This window comes from Centropristis striata, chromosome 15 (assembly GCF_030273125.1).
Source record: "Centropristis striata isolate RG_2023a ecotype Rhode Island chromosome 15, C.striata_1.0, whole genome shotgun sequence".
Classification (NCBI taxonomy): domain Eukaryota; kingdom Metazoa; phylum Chordata; class Actinopteri; order Perciformes; family Serranidae; genus Centropristis; species Centropristis striata.
In genome coordinates this window covers 6,357,868-6,381,724 of record NC_081531.1, presented here as the reverse complement: position 1 = coordinate 6,381,724, position 23,857 = coordinate 6,357,868, and the positions used below count along the sequence as shown (strand labels likewise).

General features: G+C 37.4%; 1 protein-coding gene across 1 annotated transcript in view; it reads left to right on the top strand.

Annotated features, from left to right (window-relative positions):
• Positions 1-23,857, top strand: part of gdpd5a (glycerophosphodiester phosphodiesterase domain containing 5a) — a 48,082-nt gene that overhangs the window by 5,794 nt on the left and 18,431 nt on the right. Inside the window, exons 2-8 of the mRNA XM_059352164.1 lie at positions 10,069-10,243; positions 19,546-19,649; positions 19,914-20,007; positions 20,528-20,587; positions 20,677-20,775; positions 22,006-22,099; positions 23,099-23,244. Of these exons, the coding sequence (XP_059208147.1) occupies positions 10,127-10,243; positions 19,546-19,649; positions 19,914-20,007; positions 20,528-20,587; positions 20,677-20,775; positions 22,006-22,099; positions 23,099-23,244 (714 nt within the window). The 5' untranslated portion in view covers positions 10,069-10,126. The remainder of the gene's footprint in view (positions 1-10,068; positions 10,244-19,545; positions 19,650-19,913; positions 20,008-20,527; positions 20,588-20,676; positions 20,776-22,005; positions 22,100-23,098; positions 23,245-23,857) is intronic.

The window sequence follows — 23,857 nt, the reverse complement described above, 5'->3', positions numbered from 1 at the left end:
CTAATTAAGCCAAAGAACTGGTTTAGTGAATATTACTTGGATTCAATCAGAATCAAGCAGAAGCGAATGTCTTATGAGCACTTGATGGATTCAGGTTAGCACATAAAAACATCAGCATTCACTGAAATAAAGTCACTGGCTTCAACAGCAGCTTTGTTTCCAGTCCGTGCCCTCAAACTCCCCCTGGGTAATGGGCTCATGGCACTAATGGAAACTCTATTTTTGGCGAAATCCACTGAAAGATTAAGGATACTATTAATGCATGCATATATAAATTTCATGAAGGAATGAACGATTGAAGCCTGGAAAGAGGCGACAGTGACCGAGATAAAAGGCTAATAATAGACACATATGGCAGAGGCTCTGTGGCAATTAGTTGGCTCAGACTTAGTGGATTATTGTATTATCATTCAATGAGCACATGAATCCAACTGCAGGGACAACTGAGACACAGCGAGGGGGAGGGCTGGGCGATATGTCCATATAAAAGATATATCGATATGTTTTTAAATGTGATATGGCATTAGACCATATCGCATATAACGATATAGTTCAATTTTGTGTTTTTTTTAAAGTAATTTAGTGTGTTTTCAGTAATTTTGTGTCTTTTTTTGGGTCATTTGTGTCTTTTTTTTTTTGTAATTTTGTGTCTTTTTTAAAATAATTTTGTGTCTTTTCTTTTAGTAATTTTGTGTCTTTTTTGGTCATTTTGTGTCTTTTTTAGTTTTTTTGTGTAATTTTTGGGTCATTTTGTGTCTTTTTTTTTTTAGTAATTTTGTGTCTTTTTTGGTCATTTTGTGTCTTTTTTTAAGTAATTTTGTGTAATTTTTGGGTAATTTTGTGTCTTCTCAATCATTTTGTGTCTTTTTTAATAATTTTGTTATTTTTTGGTAATTTTGTGTCTTTTTTAAAATAATTTTGTGTCTTTTTTTTGTAATTTTGTGTCTTTTTTTAGTTTTTTGTGTACTTTTTGTGTAATTTTGTGTCTTTTTTTTGTAATTTTGTGTCTTTTTGGTCATTTTTAAATAATTTTGTGTCTTTTTGGTCATTTTGTATCTTTTTTAAACAATTTTGTGTCTTTTTTTGGTAATCCTGTGTCATTTTTTAGTAATTTTGTGTCTTTTTTTTTTATTTTGTGTCTTTTTTGGTCATTTTGTGTCTTTTTTTTTGTTGTAATTTTGTGTAATTTTTGGGTCATTTTGTGTCTTTTCTCAGTCATTTTGTGTCTTTTTTTTTTTTAGTAATTTTGTGACTTTTTTTGTAATTTTGTGTCTTTTTTGGTCATTTTGTGTCTTTTTTAAGTAATTTAGGTTTTTTTCTGTCATTTTGTATTTTTTTTAGTAATTTTGTGTCTTTTTTTTGCTCATTTTTATACTGCCTCCAGCGGCCCCCAGGTAATTTGATATCGAATGTATCGATACAGTTCAATTTTGCGCAGTAGAAATATGAAGTAGCATTAAAAATAGCATAAATACTAAGAACAACAAGAACGAAAACATGAGTAAATGTACATACAGTATAGTCATCATTTATAAATTATACAAAAAATAAAATACATTCACTGCAAATTATTTGTTTCTTACCAAGATAAAAAAAAAAATTAGATTTAGAAGTGTTAGATAATTGATCTTGGTTTAAGAGTTCATTTCTTATTTTAAGCATTCAGCATGTTTATTTTCTAGATTTAATAATCTTAATTTAAGAAATCTTGTCAAGGTAAATTATCTGTCCATGCAGCAAGATAATTTCCCTCAGATTTAGTGTTTTTATCTTGTTTATTGACACTCCTTAATCACTTACAGGATTGAAATTCAGAAAATCAACAAATAAAATATTTGATATTTATGATTTATAATAATAAATAATATTAATGTAGAATATTTCTAAAGCTTGATTTTGGAAAGCACTTGGTTTGATGAGTGTGTTTAAGCGAAACCAGAGTCATATTTATTTTTGTTTAAGATATTTATTTTTATTTAAATGTGCACTTTATTGAGCTTTGATTTAAAGAAAGGTACTCCTGTTGTTATACAGTATTTATGTTCACTTAAATAAGTGGTTTCAATAAAACTACTTGTGACACGTCATATTTAACTTTGACTGAACATTTGCTCTCACTTTGTGATAAAAAATATCTATATTTATATCATATATATGTTTTTAGTATAAAAAGTATTATTATAAAAGATACATTTAAATTTTGATAAATAAAATTATTAAAAAGTGTAGATCTTAAATAAGTGCTATAGGATTTTAAAACTCAAAATTACATGTGAACGATAAAAAAAATGAACCACCTATGTGTTGTTAGTAAAATATAAGTGCTTAAAAACAGTGAGCAAAAAAAATAGGTAAATGCCATAAAACCATTAAGTTACAATATAGACACAATAAAAAAAACACACATAAATTCTTAAAAGCAAACGTAGGTTGTATTCATTCCCTTAATTGAACATTACACTTGGGTTGTTAAATCCACAATATAATTAAGATACTACATAATTAAAAAATAAAAAAATAAATACTTTATTGAAGATTAAAAGATTGAAAGAAAGTTAGGGTTTTTATGGGTCAAACAAACGCAGGACTTTGACTGAACATTTGTGCTCACTTTGCGATAAAAATATCCAACATGGTCTCACAGGAATCCGTGAAATAGCCACCGATTTGCTTAACTCAAAATTTGTGGAATAGCCACGGAATCACTCAAATTTCCATGAAACTGACATGGATTTCATATCCCGTGGCTATTCCAACATACAAAGTGATTATGTACATTCACTGAGTGAATATTTAGAAAATAAAACATTCAAAATATTAATTTTTTCACTAAAAATGAGAGAACTGTCCGCCATGTTTTTTGTTCTGACCGCCGGAACCTTTAAAGTCACGTGACTTGGAGCAAACCAATAGGAAAAAATATTAACTTGCATTGTAGCGAAATCCGTGTCACTTTCACGTAAATTTGAGTGATTCCGTGGCTATTTCGCGGATTCCTGTGAGACCAGGTTCAAAATATCGGGATATATATCGTATATCGATATTCAGCCTAAATATATGGGGATATGACTTTTGGTCCATATCGCCCAGCCCTAGCCAGTCACCAGGTTACTTCTGGAAGCTGTTATGGAGGTGAGGAGAGTAAAGTCCTCTCAGGTGAATGATAGGTTCATGAGAGGGAACTGGTCTGAAGCCAGCTAAATGAGAGGCCACAGGAGAGAGCTTTGTTATACAAGAGGAGGTTTGTACAGGTGAATAGGCTGAGTAATATTTGGAGAGCTCTGCAAGCAGCTGGCTGGAAGTGCAACAATAACAGAGGCTTGTCCTGAAACAGTGGAGGGACAATACTGTGTGTAAGAGAAACTAAATAAAATACAATATATTCCATTAATAGGTCAGCTAACACTGCTGACTCTGTGCAGCCCACATACTTCAGCAGAAATCATTAAAACATTAAACGTACACTACAACCAAAGTGTTATCTTATCGGGTAAATCATTCAAATTCACATTCACTGAGGTCAAAAGCTCTTTAGTCTATCGTAGTCGGGATTGTCTGTGTGTAGTTCTTCACAGGGTCACTAGAACGTGTGTTGAAGATATTCCTTTAGAACATGGGTCTCAAACTTGCGGCCCGCGGGCCAATTGCGGCCCTTGTGACGATATTTTGTGGCCCCCACCTTGATATGAAAGTTTAATGTGAGTTTTATATGAATGGCACTTTACCGTGTTGTGTGTGGAAGGTCCCTTTATTGCGCAAGCAGGAACTTTGTTTCACTTGTTTCTATGACGACGTTAACAAAAAGAAAGGCAGCTGCTACCGGACCGTTTATTATCTGCTGTGTTGTTGTTACCGCAAGAAGTGGGAATGTTGTGTAATGTAATTTTTTTTCTTTTTTTGGTCATTTTGTGTCTTTTATAAGTAATTTAGTGTTTTTTCAGTCATTTTTTTTTTTTTGGGGTCATTTTGGCTTTTTCTGGCTGCTCTGTAGTTTCAGCTCACAGTCTACCGGCAGTGTGTGTGTGTGTGTGTGTGTGTGTGTTTTTTGCTGCTTTGCTTCTCCAGTTCTCGCTTTCTGCAAGATTATTTATTTTTACGCCTTATTTCCCCCTCATGTCATTCAGCCACACATCCACTGATTTTATGGTCAATAGACGAGCTGCTGGGGGTCTCTGGGGGCTCCGCTGTCCCCCGGCTCGTAGCCAGATCACCGGCGTTACAGCAGCGAGCGGTAGCGGGGCTAGTTGGTAGATTAGACTTTTGCCAAATCCTGTTGGAAGCAAGGCTAAAACATCCTTTTTGGTGGTGAAACAGGAGTGTAAAGTCAAACTTTGTTCTTCTTTTAAAATAAACTTAGGCTCTAAACTATCTAGAACACTGTCTACAGCTAGATCCAAAGAGAGCTTCGCGTCTGCTGCGGCCATGTTGGATCTGTAAGAAAACTACAAAACTACAAGCTTCCGTCTGTCCAGTAGTACGCGTCTTGCCGTCCCTCCCCGTTCTGTGATTGGATCCCTAAAACAGGGCTAAGAAATGGCCTTAGATTCAAGACCCTTTTGCAGTTCGAAATGAAATCGAGCGCGCAAGGCAGAATGGGTATACCCAGGCTAGACATTTCCATCAACTGGTTCAGATCAAATAAACAAAGCTGCATAAACTTACTTTGGTCAGAAGATGGCAGTGTGACGTGTTGCTGTAGGCTAATCCGTCAGTAAACAGTAGTAGAAGAAGAGATTGAGCAAGAGAGAAAATATAATTTAAAAAAGGTTGCTAATCGGACAACTTTGGCCACCCATGAGAGAAAATATGTCTTCGGGAATTAAATTAAATTGGGCAACTTAGAATTGTTCTTTCATGTCAGAGCGGAAATCAGTCATGAGTTAAATGTCCGCTACTTATTCTCAGAACTCATTAACTATTTCTCAAAAAAGACAACAACAACAAAACACCTCAACTGAGCGTAAGATTAAAACTTTTATGCACATTTTTGAAAGTTTTTTAAAAAAATGTTGGTGTTACCATCAAGCTTTTCTCATGCAAATCTACAAATTGTACTTTGAAATTCGTTGATTGAAACACGGCTTGTGAAAGGGTGAAAGGATCCTCTAAAACTCCCTAAAGCAAACTCTGCTTTATCTTCTTTTATACTCTGAATTGGACCATCATTTACAAAATAAACATCATGCTGTTTTGAAGAAGACTTAACCCTTTATTGGGCAAAGAACTATATTAGGGTTCAGGTAATATTTTGAGAAAAAAGTTGCAAATTTACTACATTAAAGTGGCAAAGAAAAAAAGTTGCAGATTTAAGTGATTTAAAGTGGCAAATCTGTGTGAAAGAAGTCGCAGATTTACAAGAAAAAAGTGTGAAAAAAGCAACTTTTTTCTCCCAGATTCACCACTTTAAATCTCATAAATTGCACATTTTTTTCTCGTAGATTTACCACTTTAATCTTGTAAACTTTTTTCTCAAAATATTATTGTTGTATGTTTTTTTACACATTCTGGCAGTATGTAATATCCTCCAATATTCTCTAGGGTTGAAATTTGGAAATTGCCAGTATTTCAATGAGTGCCCTATTAAGGGTTAAGAAGAAGAAGAAAACTATGGCTTGAGGCTATAAACTCATTAGGGAATTGTTTACTGAGGTAATGAGTCCAACTAGTAGTGGGGTCATTTTCTCATAGACTTCTATACCATTGGACTTATTTTTGTGCCCTGTGGCCCATTAGAGAGAATGCAGGTTTAACCCTTTATCAGGCAAAGAACTATATTTGGTAACTTCAGGTAATATTTCGAGAAAAAAGTTGCAAATTTACTAGATTAAAGTGGCAAATCTACAAGAAAAAAAGTCGCAGATTTAAGAGATTTAAAGTGGCAAATCTGTGCGAAAAAAGTCGCAGATTTACGTGAAAAAAGTGGGAAAAAAGCAACTTTTTTCTCCCAGATTCACCACTTTAAATCTCATAGATCTGCAAATTTTTTCTCGTAGATTTACCACTTTAATCCCATAAACTTTTATCTCAAAATATTATTTTTGTATGTTTTTTTTTACACATTCTGGCTGTATGTAATATCCTCCAATATTCTCTAGGGTTGAAATTTGGAAATTGCCAGTATTTCAATAAGAAGAAGAACAAAACTATGGCTTGAGGCTATAAACTCATAAGGAAATTGTTTACTGAGGTAATGTGTCCAACTAGTAGTGGGGTCATTTTCTCATAGACCATTGGACTTATTTTTGCTGCCCTGTGGCCCATTAGAAAGAATGCAGGTTTAAGGCATTTCCACATTGGCTTCATTTTTCCAAACCCAGACGTTGCTGCTTTAAAAAAAGCTTGAAATCCTGCAGCAATAGAGGAGTGAAGTGTCTCAACCTTTCTCTGGGCCTAGTTGACGTCACGATGATCCAACTCTGTGACCATAGCACCGTGTTAGAAAGCCACAGTGAGACAATAGGCCAACCTGGCTGGAATAAGGCCCCTGTGATTTCAGCTCCAGTTGGCCCTTGTTCCAGGACAAGGTCAGGATGTGAATGCTGGGAATCTGCCAACGCCTCTAACTCTCTGGCCAGGGACTTCCCATATAATAACCAATCAACAGTGAACGGATGCAGATCTGCAAGGTGGATCATAACAATTTCCCCCTTTTGAAGATTATAGATTTAAGTTACCAGTGAATCCGAAGACAAACGCTCCCACTTAACCCCTGAGAAGACCTGAATAGGAAACACTGCTCAAGTACTATACAGCATGTTGCACACAATACCCATATTGGATTGCATTTTAACACAGCTATGGAGTATGTAGACACTGAGCCAGAGAGCAGATAGAGTTAGATCAAAACCTGATGGGGTTTAGCTTGTGTTTTAGCCATATGTTGCACAAGAACCTTCCCATAAAACTAGCGTTCGTGAAGCAACCATCATTGTGAAAAGACACTTAAATTCCTTTAAAGTTATGGAGTTTTTCATTCACTCAAGCCCTCAAGCCTTGCTGCCTTAGTGCCAAACACAGACTATGTAAATAATGTACGTAGTCACCGTGACATCACCCGTTGGTTTGTGGCCCGTTGGAAGCATCGAGTTTAGCGTTACACTTGTCGCCATCTTGTTTCCGATACAGGAAGCAGACCATATTTGGACTGTGGAGGAGCAAGAGGGATCTGATCACTGACTACAGCCTCTCTACACCTCAACCTGACTGATTCATGTTAGCATTAACTGGGATGTTAGTTTTAGCAAAAACCAAAAACAAAATGTTCGTTACTTACCTCTGGAAAAAGAGCAGCGACTCCTTGGAGTGTCTGTTAGTCCAACTAAACGCTGAACAAGACATTTTTACTGAACAAAACGTTCAAATAAACTGTCATTAAGTGAAAATACAGTGAAAGGGTCAAAGTTATGAGACCAAACTGCTAAACGTCCCCTTTTATATCTATATAACATTTTATATAACTTTATTGACACGTTGCCGTGGATACACATTGTTCTGCTTCTTTCCTGATGACGGCTCGCCTTGTCAGTGACCTGTCAATCAAAGGTAGCCCCGCCCCAAATCATACAATTCTTTATCTTCTATTTTCTTCTAAATGGCGCCATTATTTACACTATTAAGATCAAATTGTCTTAAAGAAGATGTTTTTTACTAGGGATTGAATACAAAGTGCAGTCCTAAAAAAATTTAAAAAGTTTTCTCATTTTGTATTGAAATGAATGGACCCAAATGCTTCTGCGCCCCAACACCAACTGAAGATAGAAGAATAGTCAGAATGGTCATTTTCGGTTATTAATAATCCAGTAATACAGAAAACCTTAATAAAATACTGTATGAAGAAGAAAGCCCATAATTCTGATTGTGAGTACATGTTATTTCAACCACCGTTATATCTTTAAATTACAAATAATATGTTTTAATGTTGTTGTCCTATATATCAGCTTGTGAGTCAACAGTTTGTTTCCATCATTGCCTTTCTGAATCTTTGAAAATCTTAAAGTGACATGGAAACAGAGTGTTAGCTGTTAGCTGTAGACAGACACAGTCAGACACAGATTTAGCCCGGTCCCCCTGTCATGTTGTAATTTCTCGGCTCTGTGATAAGGACAAAGGGACAGTTTGTTTTGTTAAGGGCTGTTGACCAGGAAACACGACCTTATCTACCTCTATCTCACTGCTGTTCATTGCAGCCTTTTATCAAAAAAGATACACAATAAGATGTGTGACATTTTTCATTTCCTTATCCTCATTGTCCGGTCCAGGCAACTGGTGGGGCGTACTGCGCCAAATGGCTCTGTTTTCATAAGTAGTGTGAGGATCAGGGGTGGGCCTGTGAAATCATCTGGGCTTTACAAAGTCGTTGTCTCTCTGAAATGGATGAGGAGGCCTTGTGTTTTGACACAGTGCTATTGTCATTCTGACTATTTTCAAGAGTGTGTGTATGTAAATATCCATAAACGGAGGGTAAAAACTTGGAAAGTGTCCATCCTTATCTTCTCTGCCGTGTCTCTGAGTGCAGACACTGACAGTAGTGGCAGCACCATTCATGAACTAAGCTAGGAAGGCTTTCTTAAATGCACAGTGGGGTGTTCACCTGCACGTTAGCTTAAAGCCTATCAAGTATGTGTACTTAACCCTCTACTGTCAGTCAGCTATATGTAACCCAACAATGTTTAAGAAAGTCCAAAAGTCATGCTAGCAGTTCTGTGAGGATAAACTAGGGCTGCATGATAATGGCCAAAATGATAATCACGATTATTTTGATCAATATTGTAATCACGTTTATTAATCAATATTATTCATCGTGTTAGGGAAAACATCTGTATTTTTATTGCACTACTTTTAAACAAACAATAGGAACAGTTTTTAATGTGTACACAGAGTGTCCGGTGCTTGTTGTAAACAAACAGAGATCGCTAAGTGAACACCTCCTGCAGCAGCAGCACACTGTACTGCTACAGAGCTAACTGTTAGCCTGTTAGCACATACACACTGTACTGCTACAGAGCTAACTGTTAGCCTGTTAGCAATTTGCAGACTGGATGCTAAGTGGATTAACATCCCCTCCGGCTCTGCAGCTTGGAAAGACTGCTGCAGGAGGAATGTGCTTCAACTTCAACTTCTTACTTTTCGTAACGAGCCGCCGCGCCCCCGATGATTCATCCTCTGGGGACCATGAATATCTGTACAATTTATTTAAGCAATCCATACCAAATTCACTGAGGTGTTTCAGTCTGGACCACCAAAGTGGTGAAATGGTATTCCCATACATATAGAGATGCTGATAAAAACAACAACAACAACAAACCAATGATACTGTGAAAGTCAACATTATCTCAAAAGTGTCACTCCTGCAGGGCACCAACATAAAGGCGACATGCTTAGGCTGGGAGCTTTTTCCCAGTAGGCCTATCCAGCTTTATTTTTAGACTTTATATAAGTAACACACTGTAGCTTACATGAGCTTCAATTAGCCTATGTAATTCCATAAGCTACCCCAGACAGAAATGACCAAAAAATGCTACAAGAAAAGTTAAAAAAAGAAGAAAAGAGCCATAAGGGTCCCTGAAAAAAAGAGGCAAGACAGAACACCATCTCTTTCAGAGAGCCATGAAAAACAATACCTTCTGTGCCAAGACATTTTTACCTGCCACCAAGGCAACGAGCTTTTCTTAGTTTGAGAGTAACACACTGACTCCATCCTACTCTCCGCTTTGTACTGCTGTTAAAGAATCAAGTCATTCCCAAAGATAGCTGCTGCCTACCTACTGAGGCCTATTTGTCACTTTTCCCAAGTCATAAATCCTCATGACGGTAAAGCATTTACCATATTATTATGTCTGTCCCAGACATGACTCACTATTGAATACTGTGTTGACTTCCTCTCTCAGGTGTTGTGACTCCAAACAAGGCCCAGGACCGTCAACATATTCATGGTGTTTTGTGAAAATATACCTTAGCAGCAACATAGCGTGACATGGCATGTTTATGAAAAAATGTAATTGTATGTATAAAGACTGACGTAGATATCTGAAAGCTGGTTCTGTTTAGTAACTCTTTGATCTTCTCCAGGGTTCCCAGTCCATTGTGGGATGTTAACTGACTGGTGGCGCGTTGAGGCTGAAGGAGCATGGTGAAACACCAACCCTTACAGGTCTATGAGAAACAGGTCTTTGTGTCCTTTGTCACTGGGATCTATGGTTGCCGCTGGAAACGCTACCAGCGTTCGCAAGAGGAAAGCTCCAGGGTAAGACCACTGACCATTGAGTATGAATGTCATGATGATATAAAAAAAATATGACTTTCTTGGTGTACTTATATATAAACTTAGCAATACCTTTTTATTACTGTTACAACCTTATTGTATTAGTGTAGTGCTGTTATTATTGTATAGTATAGTGTATTTGTCGATGCAAGTTGTTGGATGATCAAATGATCCATCTTTGATTAAATTTGCTTGCTGTTTTGATTTTTTTTAGGTACTAGTGCTACTATTTTAGTATTAATACAATCCTGTTTTTAATACCCTACTTTGAGAATGGTCAAAGTCTCAAATATTAAACGTCTAAGCGGCCATTAAAGAACTTTGCCTCTGCACACAACAGGGGAAAAAGACATTTTTGGAATAACCAGAAGTCGCTGTTCACACAGATTTAGCCCTGATCTTCCACTTGCAGATAGTTTTTAGAGTTCCCTGACAAAAGCCCCAGAGGCAAATTGGTGTTGGCTTGGCGCTTGCAAATTGGTGCTTGAACAGTTTTAAGGATGCGAGCCCAGTCACGCCAATGCATCGCAGACATATCCAAGATATCTAGAAGGCCAAATATCTGGACCTACACAAGAAATTAGTTGAGGGGAAAGTTTGTTACAATAGAAATGTTTCTGTATGTGTTGCAGCTGAGACACGGACCAAAGTTGTTGTTGCACCAAGAGGAAACAAGTAAATCAATGGATTTCTTGAATACATATACTTCATAACAATAGGGAGTGAGAGTGGATCAGGAGCTGGCATTATGCTATGTATAGGCTAAAGCTAGCACTAGCTTAGTTAGCAAGGGATATCTGTTATGCACAATGAACAGCTGACTTCTCAGTGATAAATCAAATGAGAAGAGGGGTTATTTTTCTATTGACTTTCATACAAACTGACTTCTTTTTGTAACCAGTTGAGCCTCCCCCTGGTGGCCATTAGGTAGAATGCAGATTTAAGGCACTTCCACATTGGCCTTTCTCTTCAGGCCCAGAGGTTGCTGCTTGCTTGAACAAAAAAATATTTTTTGTGCATGGTATTGTGTCATTTCCCAGGTCACACCTGGCATGTTTTTGTGAAAAATTATAGTTTGGAGAACTCATGTAATGTGAACTAGGCATAACTCCATCCCCCCACCTCCACCCTCAAACCCCTGCACCAAGCTAGCATGTCTCCAAGCCTTTACTTTGGCCTTTAAGTGAATCAGTCTTTACACTAGACAAAGACACAGTGTCATCTTTCAACTGCTTATTACACTTCAGCTGTAAGTTTAGAAAATGGTTATTAAGTTAATCATAGCTGCTTAAGCCATATTATTTACAGTGCTTGTGCTGTTTTTGTTCACTTGAGAGGAATATAATTCACTGGGTGGACTCGTGAAGGTTGTAATGAGGAGAACAAAAAACTTGATTGATTTGCTTACAGAGGACTGCGTCTACATTTATTGTCTTAAACCTTAAGAGCAGTCCTAACAGGTATTCTCATCATTATTTCCATGTGTGCATGTTGTGTTTGGCCATGATCTTACTGTGTGTAGCAGAGCAAAACACAGGCTGACAATGACACACACAGTCCTGCTGACACTGCACTGAAACCTGATCACACCTCAGGAATAAATGAACTATTTTCTGTTCTGTGGTTCTGAAGGCCAGAAAATAGGTCAGGCTTTGTGAAAGGCAACACAAGACTACACAACAGTAGCCCAGAGTACATTCAGTCACTTTGATTATGGCATCACAGGCGCCTTTTGTGCCCCAATTTTTCCCTGACTTGTTTCTTTCCGTACCATGTCTTGTATTGTACGACTGTAATTACTTCAGAAATAGAACATATTCAGTCATTACAATCATTACAAGAGCTCATAAAGAAAGACAATTTTGTATCAAAATCAAAACTCATTAATATGAACTAATTTTGTATAACATGTATTATATATTGCACAAAAAAAACAGAAAATATCCCAGCCTTACCTTTATATATATATATTTATATATATTTATATATATATATATATATATATATATATATATAGAAGCATTGTGTTTAATCTCAATACAAACCTGATTTCTTTTTTAGTTTTATTATATATATATTTATATAATATATATATATTTCATTAAACATAATGAAATATGTATATACATATACATATATATATATACATATATATATATATATATATATATATATATATATATATATATATATATATATATATATATATATTATATATATATGTTTAATGAAATCTTGAGATTAAGAGGTAAAAATGAAACACCAAAGTACGGTTTACATCATTTCAAGTGTTAATTGTAAAAAAAAGAAAGTTTTATATATATATATATATATATATATACATATGTGTATATTAGTACAGTGTTTGCATGGTATCTAATGGATTTGTAGCTTCATTCATTTAAGCTTTTCTTTACTAATTATATAGGAATTACAGGAATAAGTACTTGTAGAATATACTTTAATTAGAAAGATTGTTTAAATCTATTAGAAGTTGATGTTATCCCTTTTTTCTTTTTTTTTTAAAACTGAATTCCTTAGTGAGTTCTCTACCAGGGCCTAGTAACTGGGGAAACCGATCCTTACAACACAGCCAGTAGCAGAAGCAGTGCAGTGTGTGGATGTGTAAAGCAGAGCCAGACACCCAGCTGTGTTGGATACCCACTGGGCAGCCACAGCTACTGCTGCTGCATGTCTTCTTTATCACAAAGAGCCAGTGGCTCTGCCGTAAATTAGACCATTTACTGAATGTGTGAGGCGGGCGCTGATGATGTGCTGACCAAGAGGAAAAAAAAAATCACACAGCAGCCTCTTTCCCCTCTCTGTCTCCATATACAAAGCTTCATGTAGTCACACACACAGTGCACAGTGCACATAAGGGAGAGGTTAGTATTCATGCACTGAAAGCTGTCTGTTTACACGGCAACACAGGGATGTGGGACTGATGGTGTTATTAAAGGCAGGCTTTTATTACAGCGGGCAGATGACAACATCGATGTGTTTTTGGGTTTCAGGCTCAATGTTCTCTTTTTATATCATGGTTGAAAAACGTAGTTGTTAATAATTAATGGCACACATGTTCAAAACGTGGCTGTTAGAAACGGGCCAATTTCTTGGGATCTGGTATTACTACTTGCAGCTTTCTTGAGAACAGCTGATACAAACTTCACACCCCAGTTCCTCAGGTCCTGAGCAATGCACCTGCCAAGACATAGTTGCATCCCGCAGCAATGCTATAGAGCCTACATGTCATATGCTAAGAGCTAGCTATTTGGGACCAGGTTATTTCCTGGAACAACAGTGTTCACTCTGAAAGTTAAATAGCTGACTTGAAATGTTTGAGTTAGTTTTCATCTGTTCTTTAGTGTACTGTAGGGAGTGGCTTAGGGTTAGGAGATAGGGTTAGGACTTAGGGTTAAGGGTTAGGATTTAGGGTAAGGAGATAGGGTTAGGAGTTTGAGTTAGGGTTAGAATTTGGAGTTAGGATTAGGTAATGGATAGGAAAGGGGTGGCAAAACAGAAGATTGTTTTGCCACGTGCATGGGCACTACCTAATCCTTATATATTTTAAAATCTCCCTGTGTGATTCGCCCATATTGTTTGGTTAAAAATGTAATAAATAAAAGGGTTAGGACTTAGAGTTAAGGGTTAGGAGATAGGGTTGGGGTTAGGAGTTATGTTTAAGTGTAAGGAGTTAGAGTTAGGGTTAGAGAGCAGTACCCAGCATGCTGTTCAGTGGTGTAACAATAAAAAAGGGACTCCTCACAATACACTACACATTATGTACATAATGCACAATTAATAAATATGTCCTGTAGATCTCAAGAGCTCACACTTGACACTGCAAGTGTATGATCACCCACCAAGTGTGAAGTCAATCAGATAAATGGTTGTTGAGAAAACGAGACAACGGAGAGACTTATTCCATATTAGTTATACATGTCACCATCCCATGAATTATCATCCCAGTGTGTCTTTATGTCCAAGCACACACAAAAATAACTCATGTTACTCAATTTCCACAGAGAACCAAATGTATAATCAGTGGTTGAATTCTACTATTTGAGTTATATTTTGCGCTACCATTGCACGTGTCAATACTCCTGAAATTACAAATGGAGGACAAACAAAAGCCAGAAAGCTTCTGAAACCAGAGTTGTGTCCTGTTGCCTACAGATTCTGCATTTAAATGCAGATGCCTGTTTGTAGAGATTACTTTAAATGTCACATATGCATACCTCATATTTGCATAGCTGCATACTCTATTCACCAATGTGAACTTGCTTAATCAGGGTCCATGTTCGACTGACACTGACCTTGTCTGAGACAGGCCTTTCTGTACATGATTTTTCACCAGAGGAAAGAAGGGATAGGGCCCTCGTACGTGACTAGATCAGGATGTATGAATGCTGTCACAGGTTGTGTAGCAGCAGTTCTAATTGGAGAGATGGAAAGACCTTTGAAGGCCGTGTAGCACTCAGGAGAAAGAGTCAGATATCACACAGCTAACCTGAACATGACTTGTGGAGAATTAAAGTCAGAGGGGCCTGCTAAAGAAGAAAAGATGATACTGAGGTTACTCACACTTGGATGAAATATGATAAACCTTCAAACAGCTTTTCTCATCGTCTTTCAAAGCAAAGATTTACAATTCTATAGATGCCATTTAACTGTGAAGTATTCCTTTGAAACTAGTGCAGTGCCGTAGGAAGTATGTATTCGTATAGTGGGAGATAAAGTAGATTTTTCAATTATGGCCAAATGAGGTTGTGTGTGAAAGTGGGATGTACAATGAGGTGAAACACTCTTGCTAGTGTAACATTAAATAACACAGAAACGCTAGCTGTCAGTTAATAAAGTTTTGTTTTTACTGTTTCCAATGGATCAAACTGATGTGGAAGAAAGGGCTTAAATCTCCGCTTAGCATGCTAATGGTGAGATAGCACATTACACAGTATGCTGCACTAAAAGTACATTAACATGAACCCAATTGGCTGATATACTATATTGCATGTAAGTATCTCATATCAAATGATTATGGGCATTACGCTAAGCAACATGAATGTCATCACTGAATTACATAGTAATGCAACATAAGAAGTGAATAAAGCTAAATCTCCGCTTAGCATGCTAATCGCACTAAAACAATGTCTGCAACTCCATAAAACACTTACTTTTCATAAGGTACCACACCATCCAGCACATACACATTGAACATTGATATTCGCTGGAAACTATTTGAATATTATTGGAAAATCAAACCTTGTAGCGCACTTTAAAACTCCTAAAGATAGGTAGGCTAATAGACTTACAGATGAGATGAGCCAGGGTGGAAATCCAGAGTGAATTGTGTTACTGACCAGGTGTAGGCCTATCACACAAGGGGGCGGAGCTCCACTAAAAGGGGGCGGAGCTCCACTAAAAGGCGTCAGATCGGAAACAATGCAATGCTGCACAACGTCCTACGTAAATAATGAAATTTTGAAAAATGAATTCAAAAATCTTCAAAATTGAGGATGCAAACCTTCGTGCCATGCGCAAGCCACATACGAAACGGTCAGAAAGATATTCTACACACACACACACACACACACACACACACGCTTCTTGCTTTATAGATAGATCTCTCATTGCATTACGCCATTCAAGCCAGTGTTCAAAATCAATGTTTAGGCCTGCTTTTATTGAATTTAGAGGATTTTTGCAACATTTTTATGAAAATGAACAGTTCAGTCTTTAGGCTTTTTATTTGTATGTCAACTTCAGATTTCACAAACTATTGTTAAAGAGTTACAGAGTTGCATTCAGTGTAATCCTTATTACCAACCATCATTCACAAGTAGTCCTTGCTGGTGGAGGCAGCATTATAGTTACATAGTTACTGAGGCTTCTCTTCACCATTTTCCTCACCAAGGAGATTTCCTCAGCCAGGGATTACTTGATCTGTTAGTCACAGCCTCTCTCTGACCCCAGCCATGACCCCGCCTGAAACCGGAATCCTAACGGGGACGTGCTCAAGGCCGAGCTAAAGTTGCCTGAGCAGCAGCCCACTCGCCCTCTTTAACTAAGCTGGTTGTTTTATTTTTGCTGCTCTTGCACGCATACAAATTACCTATATTTGCTGAAATAAGATTTAAAAGATAACCATAATTACAGTGAACTAATTTGCGATTTTTGAGGAATGAAAAATAACTGATTGTGTCATGTGTTTGTTGTAAAGTAAGGCAAGCACAGTATCAACCATAGACTGGATATAAACAATGGACATAGTCACCGTGGTGTCACCGGTTGGTTTGTGGACTGCCCATTTAAAAGCATCGAATTCAGCGTTAAGGCTGTTGCCATTTTGCTATACGTCCAATAACATCTTTGTTTTTTAAAACCGGGAGAGACCATATTTGGACTGGGGAGGCACGAGCACAGATGTATCTAAAAATAAAATGTGAATGCTTAAACAAAAATGTACTTTAGCGTTACTTACCAGAAAAAATTAACAGCCGACCTTGGAGTGTCTTTTAGTCCAACCGAACACTGAACAAGACATTTTTAAATGAACAAAATGTTCAAATAAACGTTCATGAAGTGAAAACCCACGGTAAAATGGTCAAAGTTCTGAGACGAAAACACAACAAACAGTTTAGATGTACACAGTGCAGTGGATACCCATTGTTCTGCTTCTCTCATGATGACGCCTCGCCTTGTTAGTGACCTGTCAATCAAAGGTAGCCACGCCCCAAATCATACCCCGCTTTTTCGTCCATTTTCTTCTAAATGGGACCATTATTTACACAATTAACATCATACTGTCTTGAAGAAGACTTGAAACTAGCGGCTGAGACCATACTCTTGCCAGAGGCATTTGAGGTAAAAAATCAAGTGAGAAGTAATCTCATTTTGTATTGAGATAGATAGGACCAGACGTCTTTTGCAACTGCCATTGGCGACCCCCGTTGGTAAGGCACTGCTAGGTTTGCTGCTCAGACCCGGAAGTTGTTGCCTGGTGTCAACAAAAATGCCCCAGATTTACATGGGGCAAAACACTTAATGAAGACACTGTCTGGTGGGTGTCACCTGAAATCTACCAATCTACCAAACACCTCATCTCTGAAGGAGGCATATTGATGGCCAATTTCTAATAAAAGTTAAAACAATCAAGAATTTTGTTCAATAAAGGAATGTCAGAGTTTTATAATCTGATGACTTTTTCAGAAATTCTGTGAACTACCATTTATTTTCCAGTGGTGTTCTGATTATACACCTCCATTGCAAGAACACTGTTTTCTGGTTTTTCCAACCAGCCACCACCATCAGCCCCACAAACAGTAACAAACAACAGGTGTTGTTCGATGTTCAATGTGATTATATACTGCCTTTACATGGTGTTTTCCCCTCTGACTCTCTCTTTGTGTTGCTGGTGAGCTGGCTGAACAAGAGTCTGTCAATGAGTGTTCTTGCACAGTCTGACCTATCACCACACTGCTATCACTTATCCACTGTTCAATTAGCAAAGTAAGATGAAAAATATAAATTTTTGCAATGTACTCAGCCAATCGTCCAATTGGCAAACCCTAGTGGAAACAACGATGCAGAAAACAAGGACAGAATCATATAAATTACTATGTTTAGGAAAATCAATGAACTTGCTTTAATGGGAAAAGCTGTGTTTCTGTAAATAATTGTTGAATCCATAAAACTCATATCAGGTCCACTGTTGTTTGGTGTGCAAAGTGAATGGACAATGTGACTCTGGCTCAATGCCTCATAGGCATGTACAGTCACCTGACCGCTAGGTAATTCTACAACAATTAAAAACAACCACTGGTACTTGTCATATCCATACTGGCATGTTGTTACTGGCTGCATCAGGTTAGAAGATATTCCCTGATGCATATTCATGCACTCTCCATTCCTGGCTAAAAGTGAAACCTTTCACTAGTCGCTCTGTTTAGACTCAACTGGCTCCCTCAGTGCAGCCATTTGCTCTTTACCTGCACACACATCTAATTATCTCCCAGCCTCTTACATAAGCTGCTGGAAATGGTGAGTCCAGGCACGGTGTGGCGCAAAGCTGATCAATGCTCAACAGGATCTGTTGACTGGCCTATCATACTTTACACCTCCCCTCACATGGCATTAGCTGTTAATCCTGTTAACTACTGAAGGGAAGAGTCCTTGAGTGCTGCAAAAGCTCTCCTCTGTACATTTGTTCCACATGTCAAGCCAGAAGACAGTACGGTGGGTTAGAAACCTGCCAACAAGAAAACATGAATGATGGAAAGGGATCTCTGGGAATTTCAGTGCAAAGATACCATGGTAACGATCACATATCATCACCTACTGCAAGATGTAAGCAAAAACAAGCAGATATAGAAACTGACTCCTATAAATACTATAGTTATAAATCACCATATATGCCAATTGGCATGAAAACCCAAACAGATGTCCTTTGGCTCATGACCAATCTTTCCACAAAGTCTTGTGCAAGTCTGAGAATCCATTTGGAGGGTTTGCACCTTACCATGCCCCTTTAACCAATGGGCATGAACACACACACACACACACACACACACACACGACACACGCACATACACATACTTGACCTCCATACCTAATTTTAGCCTCCTAGGGTAAAAATTGTGGCCACCAATGGGTGGGAAGTTTTGGTGCCTAAAGACTTTAAAAAGGCAGCAGAAACAAGCTGAAAACACTGTATTTACATATTGTCTCCTTATAAAAAGTAAAGTTGCCTATTTACCTAATAACAACAGTTAGAGAGCAACATTGGCATTCATTTGGAGTGTGTGACCAGTCTGACCAACTGGTGAATAGTCCAGTCCAATTTCTTCTTCTTCTTCTTTTAATCTCCTGTTTTGGTCTCCACCAACTCCAGTAGAAAGTATCTGGTCTTCAACAGCTTAATACAACATCATGTTCACCAGCTAGTTTCTATCTTTTTCTGTTGGCTGTTTGTTGCTGGGCGAGTTGCACAAAACAAACCCTCTTAGGCCGCTTTCACAACCCAAAGTTTAGTCCGTTTTTTATCGAACTGGTGTGGTTTAATCCTTCTTATGGTTCGTTTGGTTGCTTGTGAACCACACAACAATTCTACTTCTAAGAATTGTCACTAGCACTTATGTTGCACTAATGACTCTGATTGCACTATACCTTGATTGTTCCCCTTTTTTCCTGTAAGTTGCTTTGGATAAAAGCGTCTGCTAAATGACTAAATGTAAATGTAAATGCAGTGAAATCTAAAAAGGTACTCTTTGTGCTTTGTGTTTCAGTGGGAGTGTACATGGTTCATCCTCTTGTGCAGTTCTTTCTTCCTGCTTCTCTTTTGGGCCTACTTCTGGTTGGTGGCTCAAAATGATTTCAACGAGTTTAACTGGTGAGTCAGTTATCCCAATAAGTGGCTATAAGCTGTTAGTGACTAGACTATTTAATAAGGATGGAACTCAGTTGTGGCTGTAACAGCAGAATGGCAACCAGACCCACCAACATATTTTCTTAAAATGTCTAAAGGGGTAATGCCATTGTATTGTGTGTTCTTGGTGTCACCAGGCTACATATTAACAGAAAAGTTCTTTCCTTTTTGACAAGTATTAGTTTCATCATCAGCATAGATATCTTACCTGTTCCATTCACACTCCAGGTCGGTGTACAACCGCTCTGGAGAATGGAGGGATGAGACGATCCCCATCCTCGCCTCCACCACCGTGGGATTCAGCTATATCACATTCTTAATGGTAATACACTGTAAAAAATGTTTGTCGAAATTACAGTAAAACATTGTCAAATTGCATCAGAAATAGGGCGTAAAATTTAAAATTGTGTATCGCCTTAGTAGACACTTTTAATTACCTTTTAAAAACTTTTACTTTTACTGTCTTTTACTGTCTGTATAAATTTAACATTTTCATGTAAAGTTAATGGATAAATACCACTGAGACCATAGAGTCATTATGAGAACTTGAAGGTAATAAATAAAGTGAGAAGTTTAAGTTTAATGGAAAGTTAATGGATAAAAACCATGATGTCACAATGACACAATTACCCTAAAAATAACGTGAATATTCAGTCAAAATTACAGTTTTTGCTGATATTCACATTTAAATTTACGGTAGAAAACCCACTCACTGTATTTTTATGGTGAAGTTCTGGCAACCAAAGCTGCCGGTAATTTACTGTAAATGTACTAACTGGATGTTATTACCTTGCATATTGAAAAGTTCCAGTATAACTGACTTAACTGTGCTTGTTTTTCAGATTTTAGCCCTTTTCCACATATCTTTGGGCCAGCAGCTGAACCTCTACTGGGTTCACAAGGTGCTGTGATTCACATCTTACATTTCTGCCATGGACTTGCTCCACACACACTTGAAATAAAATCTGACTTCATCATTGTGTCTCTTTAGATTGGAGTGTTGGCTACGCTGCTCACCACTATTTCTGGTGTTGTTTCTGTTGATGACGTATGGGGAGATGAGTGGGACATCCTGCTGGTATCTCTGCAGGTTGGTAATCAGAATGACGTGATGTGTAACCTGTTTAGTTCTCCACTTTAGAATTTTAAAGTTTATTTCATTCTTCACAGTTTTACTTGCGTTGTTGCCACTCTTTATGCTAAGCTAACCAGGTGCTATTAACCCTAACCCCTAGCTTGGTTAGTATGCTATGTAACAGACATATATTAGAGTGTTACAGTAATCTAAAAGTCTTATATGTAAATGATTGTAAAAATCTAAACTTTGGCCTGTGAATGTCAAACACTACTGCATGGTGTATTTACTATGATAAAGCTTTCTGACTGAATCACCTACAAGATCTTTTTAACTCTATTTCTTCTGTAACACACTAAGCAGAAGCTCCGATCATCACTCTTACATATTTCTGACACATTTATTTAGTAGAAGTGGGGGAAATAAAACGATACTGTATAGTTTCACCATATTTTGCATGGCAATATTATATCGAATTATGGCCGCCAAGTGTGGGTATTTAGCGTTGCAATGGCCACCAGGCTGTCAGTATTTTCGCCTTTTTTGTTTTCTTCCGGAAGCCGTAGTGGGCTCACTTTTACGAATACACTGGAGATACTGGTATCATATGAAACTATTAGAACTAAGGAATCTTTAGGCACCTTGTGCATTAGGATATCGTGAAAAAGACACAAAATTACCAAAAAAAAATAAAATGACAAAAAAAAGACTTAAAATATAGAAAAAAATTACCTTAAATGACACAAAATGACCAAAAAAGACACAAGATAACCACCCAAAAAATAAAATGACCAAACAAAAAATACAAATACTTTAAAAATACAAAATTGCATAAAATGACACAAAATCAGGAAATCGTGTTGAGACGTTGTCGAAATAACGCTGCAAAGTTTGATAAAATGCTGCAGTTGTTGTCGTCCAACATGTTTGATATCAGTTCAGTTCAGTTTGACTGAACACTTTGTTGGTCAGTCTGTGGGTTTGACTCTCATTGTGGAGTAATAAAAAGACTGAAGTGAGATGAATAGACTGAGAATTTTCTCTTTTTTTACAAAACAATTCTTGATTTTGTGGACACAAAATGCAGTTAAACAGTTTAATCGCAATATATATTGTATCGTGACTCAAATATTGAGATAAAATCATATTGTGGGGCCTCTGGGGATTCACAGCTTTATTTTAGTAGTGCTGTAACAATAAATGACCAGTTAACACCAGTGTTGAATATTTGTGCTTTGTTACCAGGCCACAGCACCTTTCCTGCACATTGGAGCTCTGGCAACAGTCACAGCTATCAGCTGGTTGGTGGCTGGATACGTATTCCGCAGAGAGAAATCCAGTAAGTGTTGCCTTGTATTACAACTAAAGATCCCTGTCATCACTGTAGGGCAGATTCTGGCTTTATTTGGCAATACAGAGTCACTTATATAGAGGACTGGAGATCATTTTAGGATTGTATAATGAATAAAGCTCTAGTTTTAGGCACTATTACAAGGTGCTATTAAATAAAAATAATTTTTCATTTAAGGAAGGCTGGTACTCTCTGGTACTCCAAACAGATTGGCACTATTAACCAGTGGTGGATGAAGTATTTAGATCTCTTACTTCAGTAAAAGTACTAATACCACACTGTGAAATTACTCCACTACAAGTAAAAGTCCTGCATTCAAAACGTACTGGCGTAAAAGTACAAAAGTATCAGCATCAAAATGTACTTAAAGTATCAAAAGTAAAAGTAATCCTTTTGCAGAATGGACCCACACAGTTTGTTTTATATATTCTAAATATATTATTGTATTATTATTATTATTATTATTATTATTGATGTATTTGTACAAGCACCATTTTAATTTTCTCAAGATAGGGCTCATTTTAACTACTTAATATACTGTTTAGAGGATTAATTTATAATAATAATTGCTAATCACTGAAATTGATCTTTTTTTTAATGTTAAATCTTGACCTGGAAAGTAACTAAAGCTGTCAGCTAAATGTAGCGGAGAAAAAGTACAATATTTGCCTCAAAATGTAGTGAAGTACCACCACACAACAATTCTACTCCTTAAATAATTGTCACTAGCACTTATTGCTCCACTAATGGCTCTTATTGCACCAAACCTTGATTGTTCCCCTTTTTCGCGTCTTGCTAAATGACTAAATGTAAATGTAATGGAGTAGAAGTATGAAGTTACTTAAAATGGAAATACTCAAGAATAGTACCTCAAAATTGTACCTAAGTACAGTACTTGAGTAAATGTACCAAGTTACATTTCACCACTTCTATTAACCAACACGGACAAAGCTAAAACTGTCTTGTCATATTACTCGTCCCTCTCAGCCTTCCAGACGATGTTGTTGCTGCTCTACATCGTGGTCCTCCTGGCTCTCTACCTGGCACCGCTCACCTTCACCTGCCCCTGCATCATGGACCGCCACAGCCTCAGACCTCGGCCAGACATCATTGGCCGACGTGGAGCTCCCATGGTGAGTTTTGTTAATGTGCCAGATCTCCCTGTCTGATCCAGTTAAGTGTTCACTCGTGTGCGCAGATGGCACTATGTCCCCCCCAGGAACCTGGTCTCACAGGAATCCGTGAAATAGCCACGGAATCACTCAAATTTCTGTGAAACTGACACGGATTTCGCTACAATGCAAGTTAATATTTTTTCCTATTGGTTTGTTCCAAGTCACGTGACTTTCAAGGTCCCGGCGGTCAGAACAAAAAACATGGCGGACAGTTCTCTCATTTTTAGTGAAAAAAATCAATATTTTGACTTAGTTTCTGCATAAAAATGGATTTTGATCACATTTCTAGCAATAAATATATGTTTTATTTTCTAAGTATTCACTCAGTGATTGTACATAATCACTTTGTATGTTGGAATAGCCACGGGATATGATATGTTATTAACTTGCATTGTAGCGAAATCCGTGTCAGTTTCACGGAAATTTGAGTGATTCCGTGGCTATTCCACGGATTTTGAGTTAAGCAAATCCGTGGCTATTTCACGGATTCCTGTGAGACCATGTTGCCCCCAGATTCATAGTGGATTAATGTTCCGTTAGTTTATTTGTTTATTTATTAGGATCCCCATTA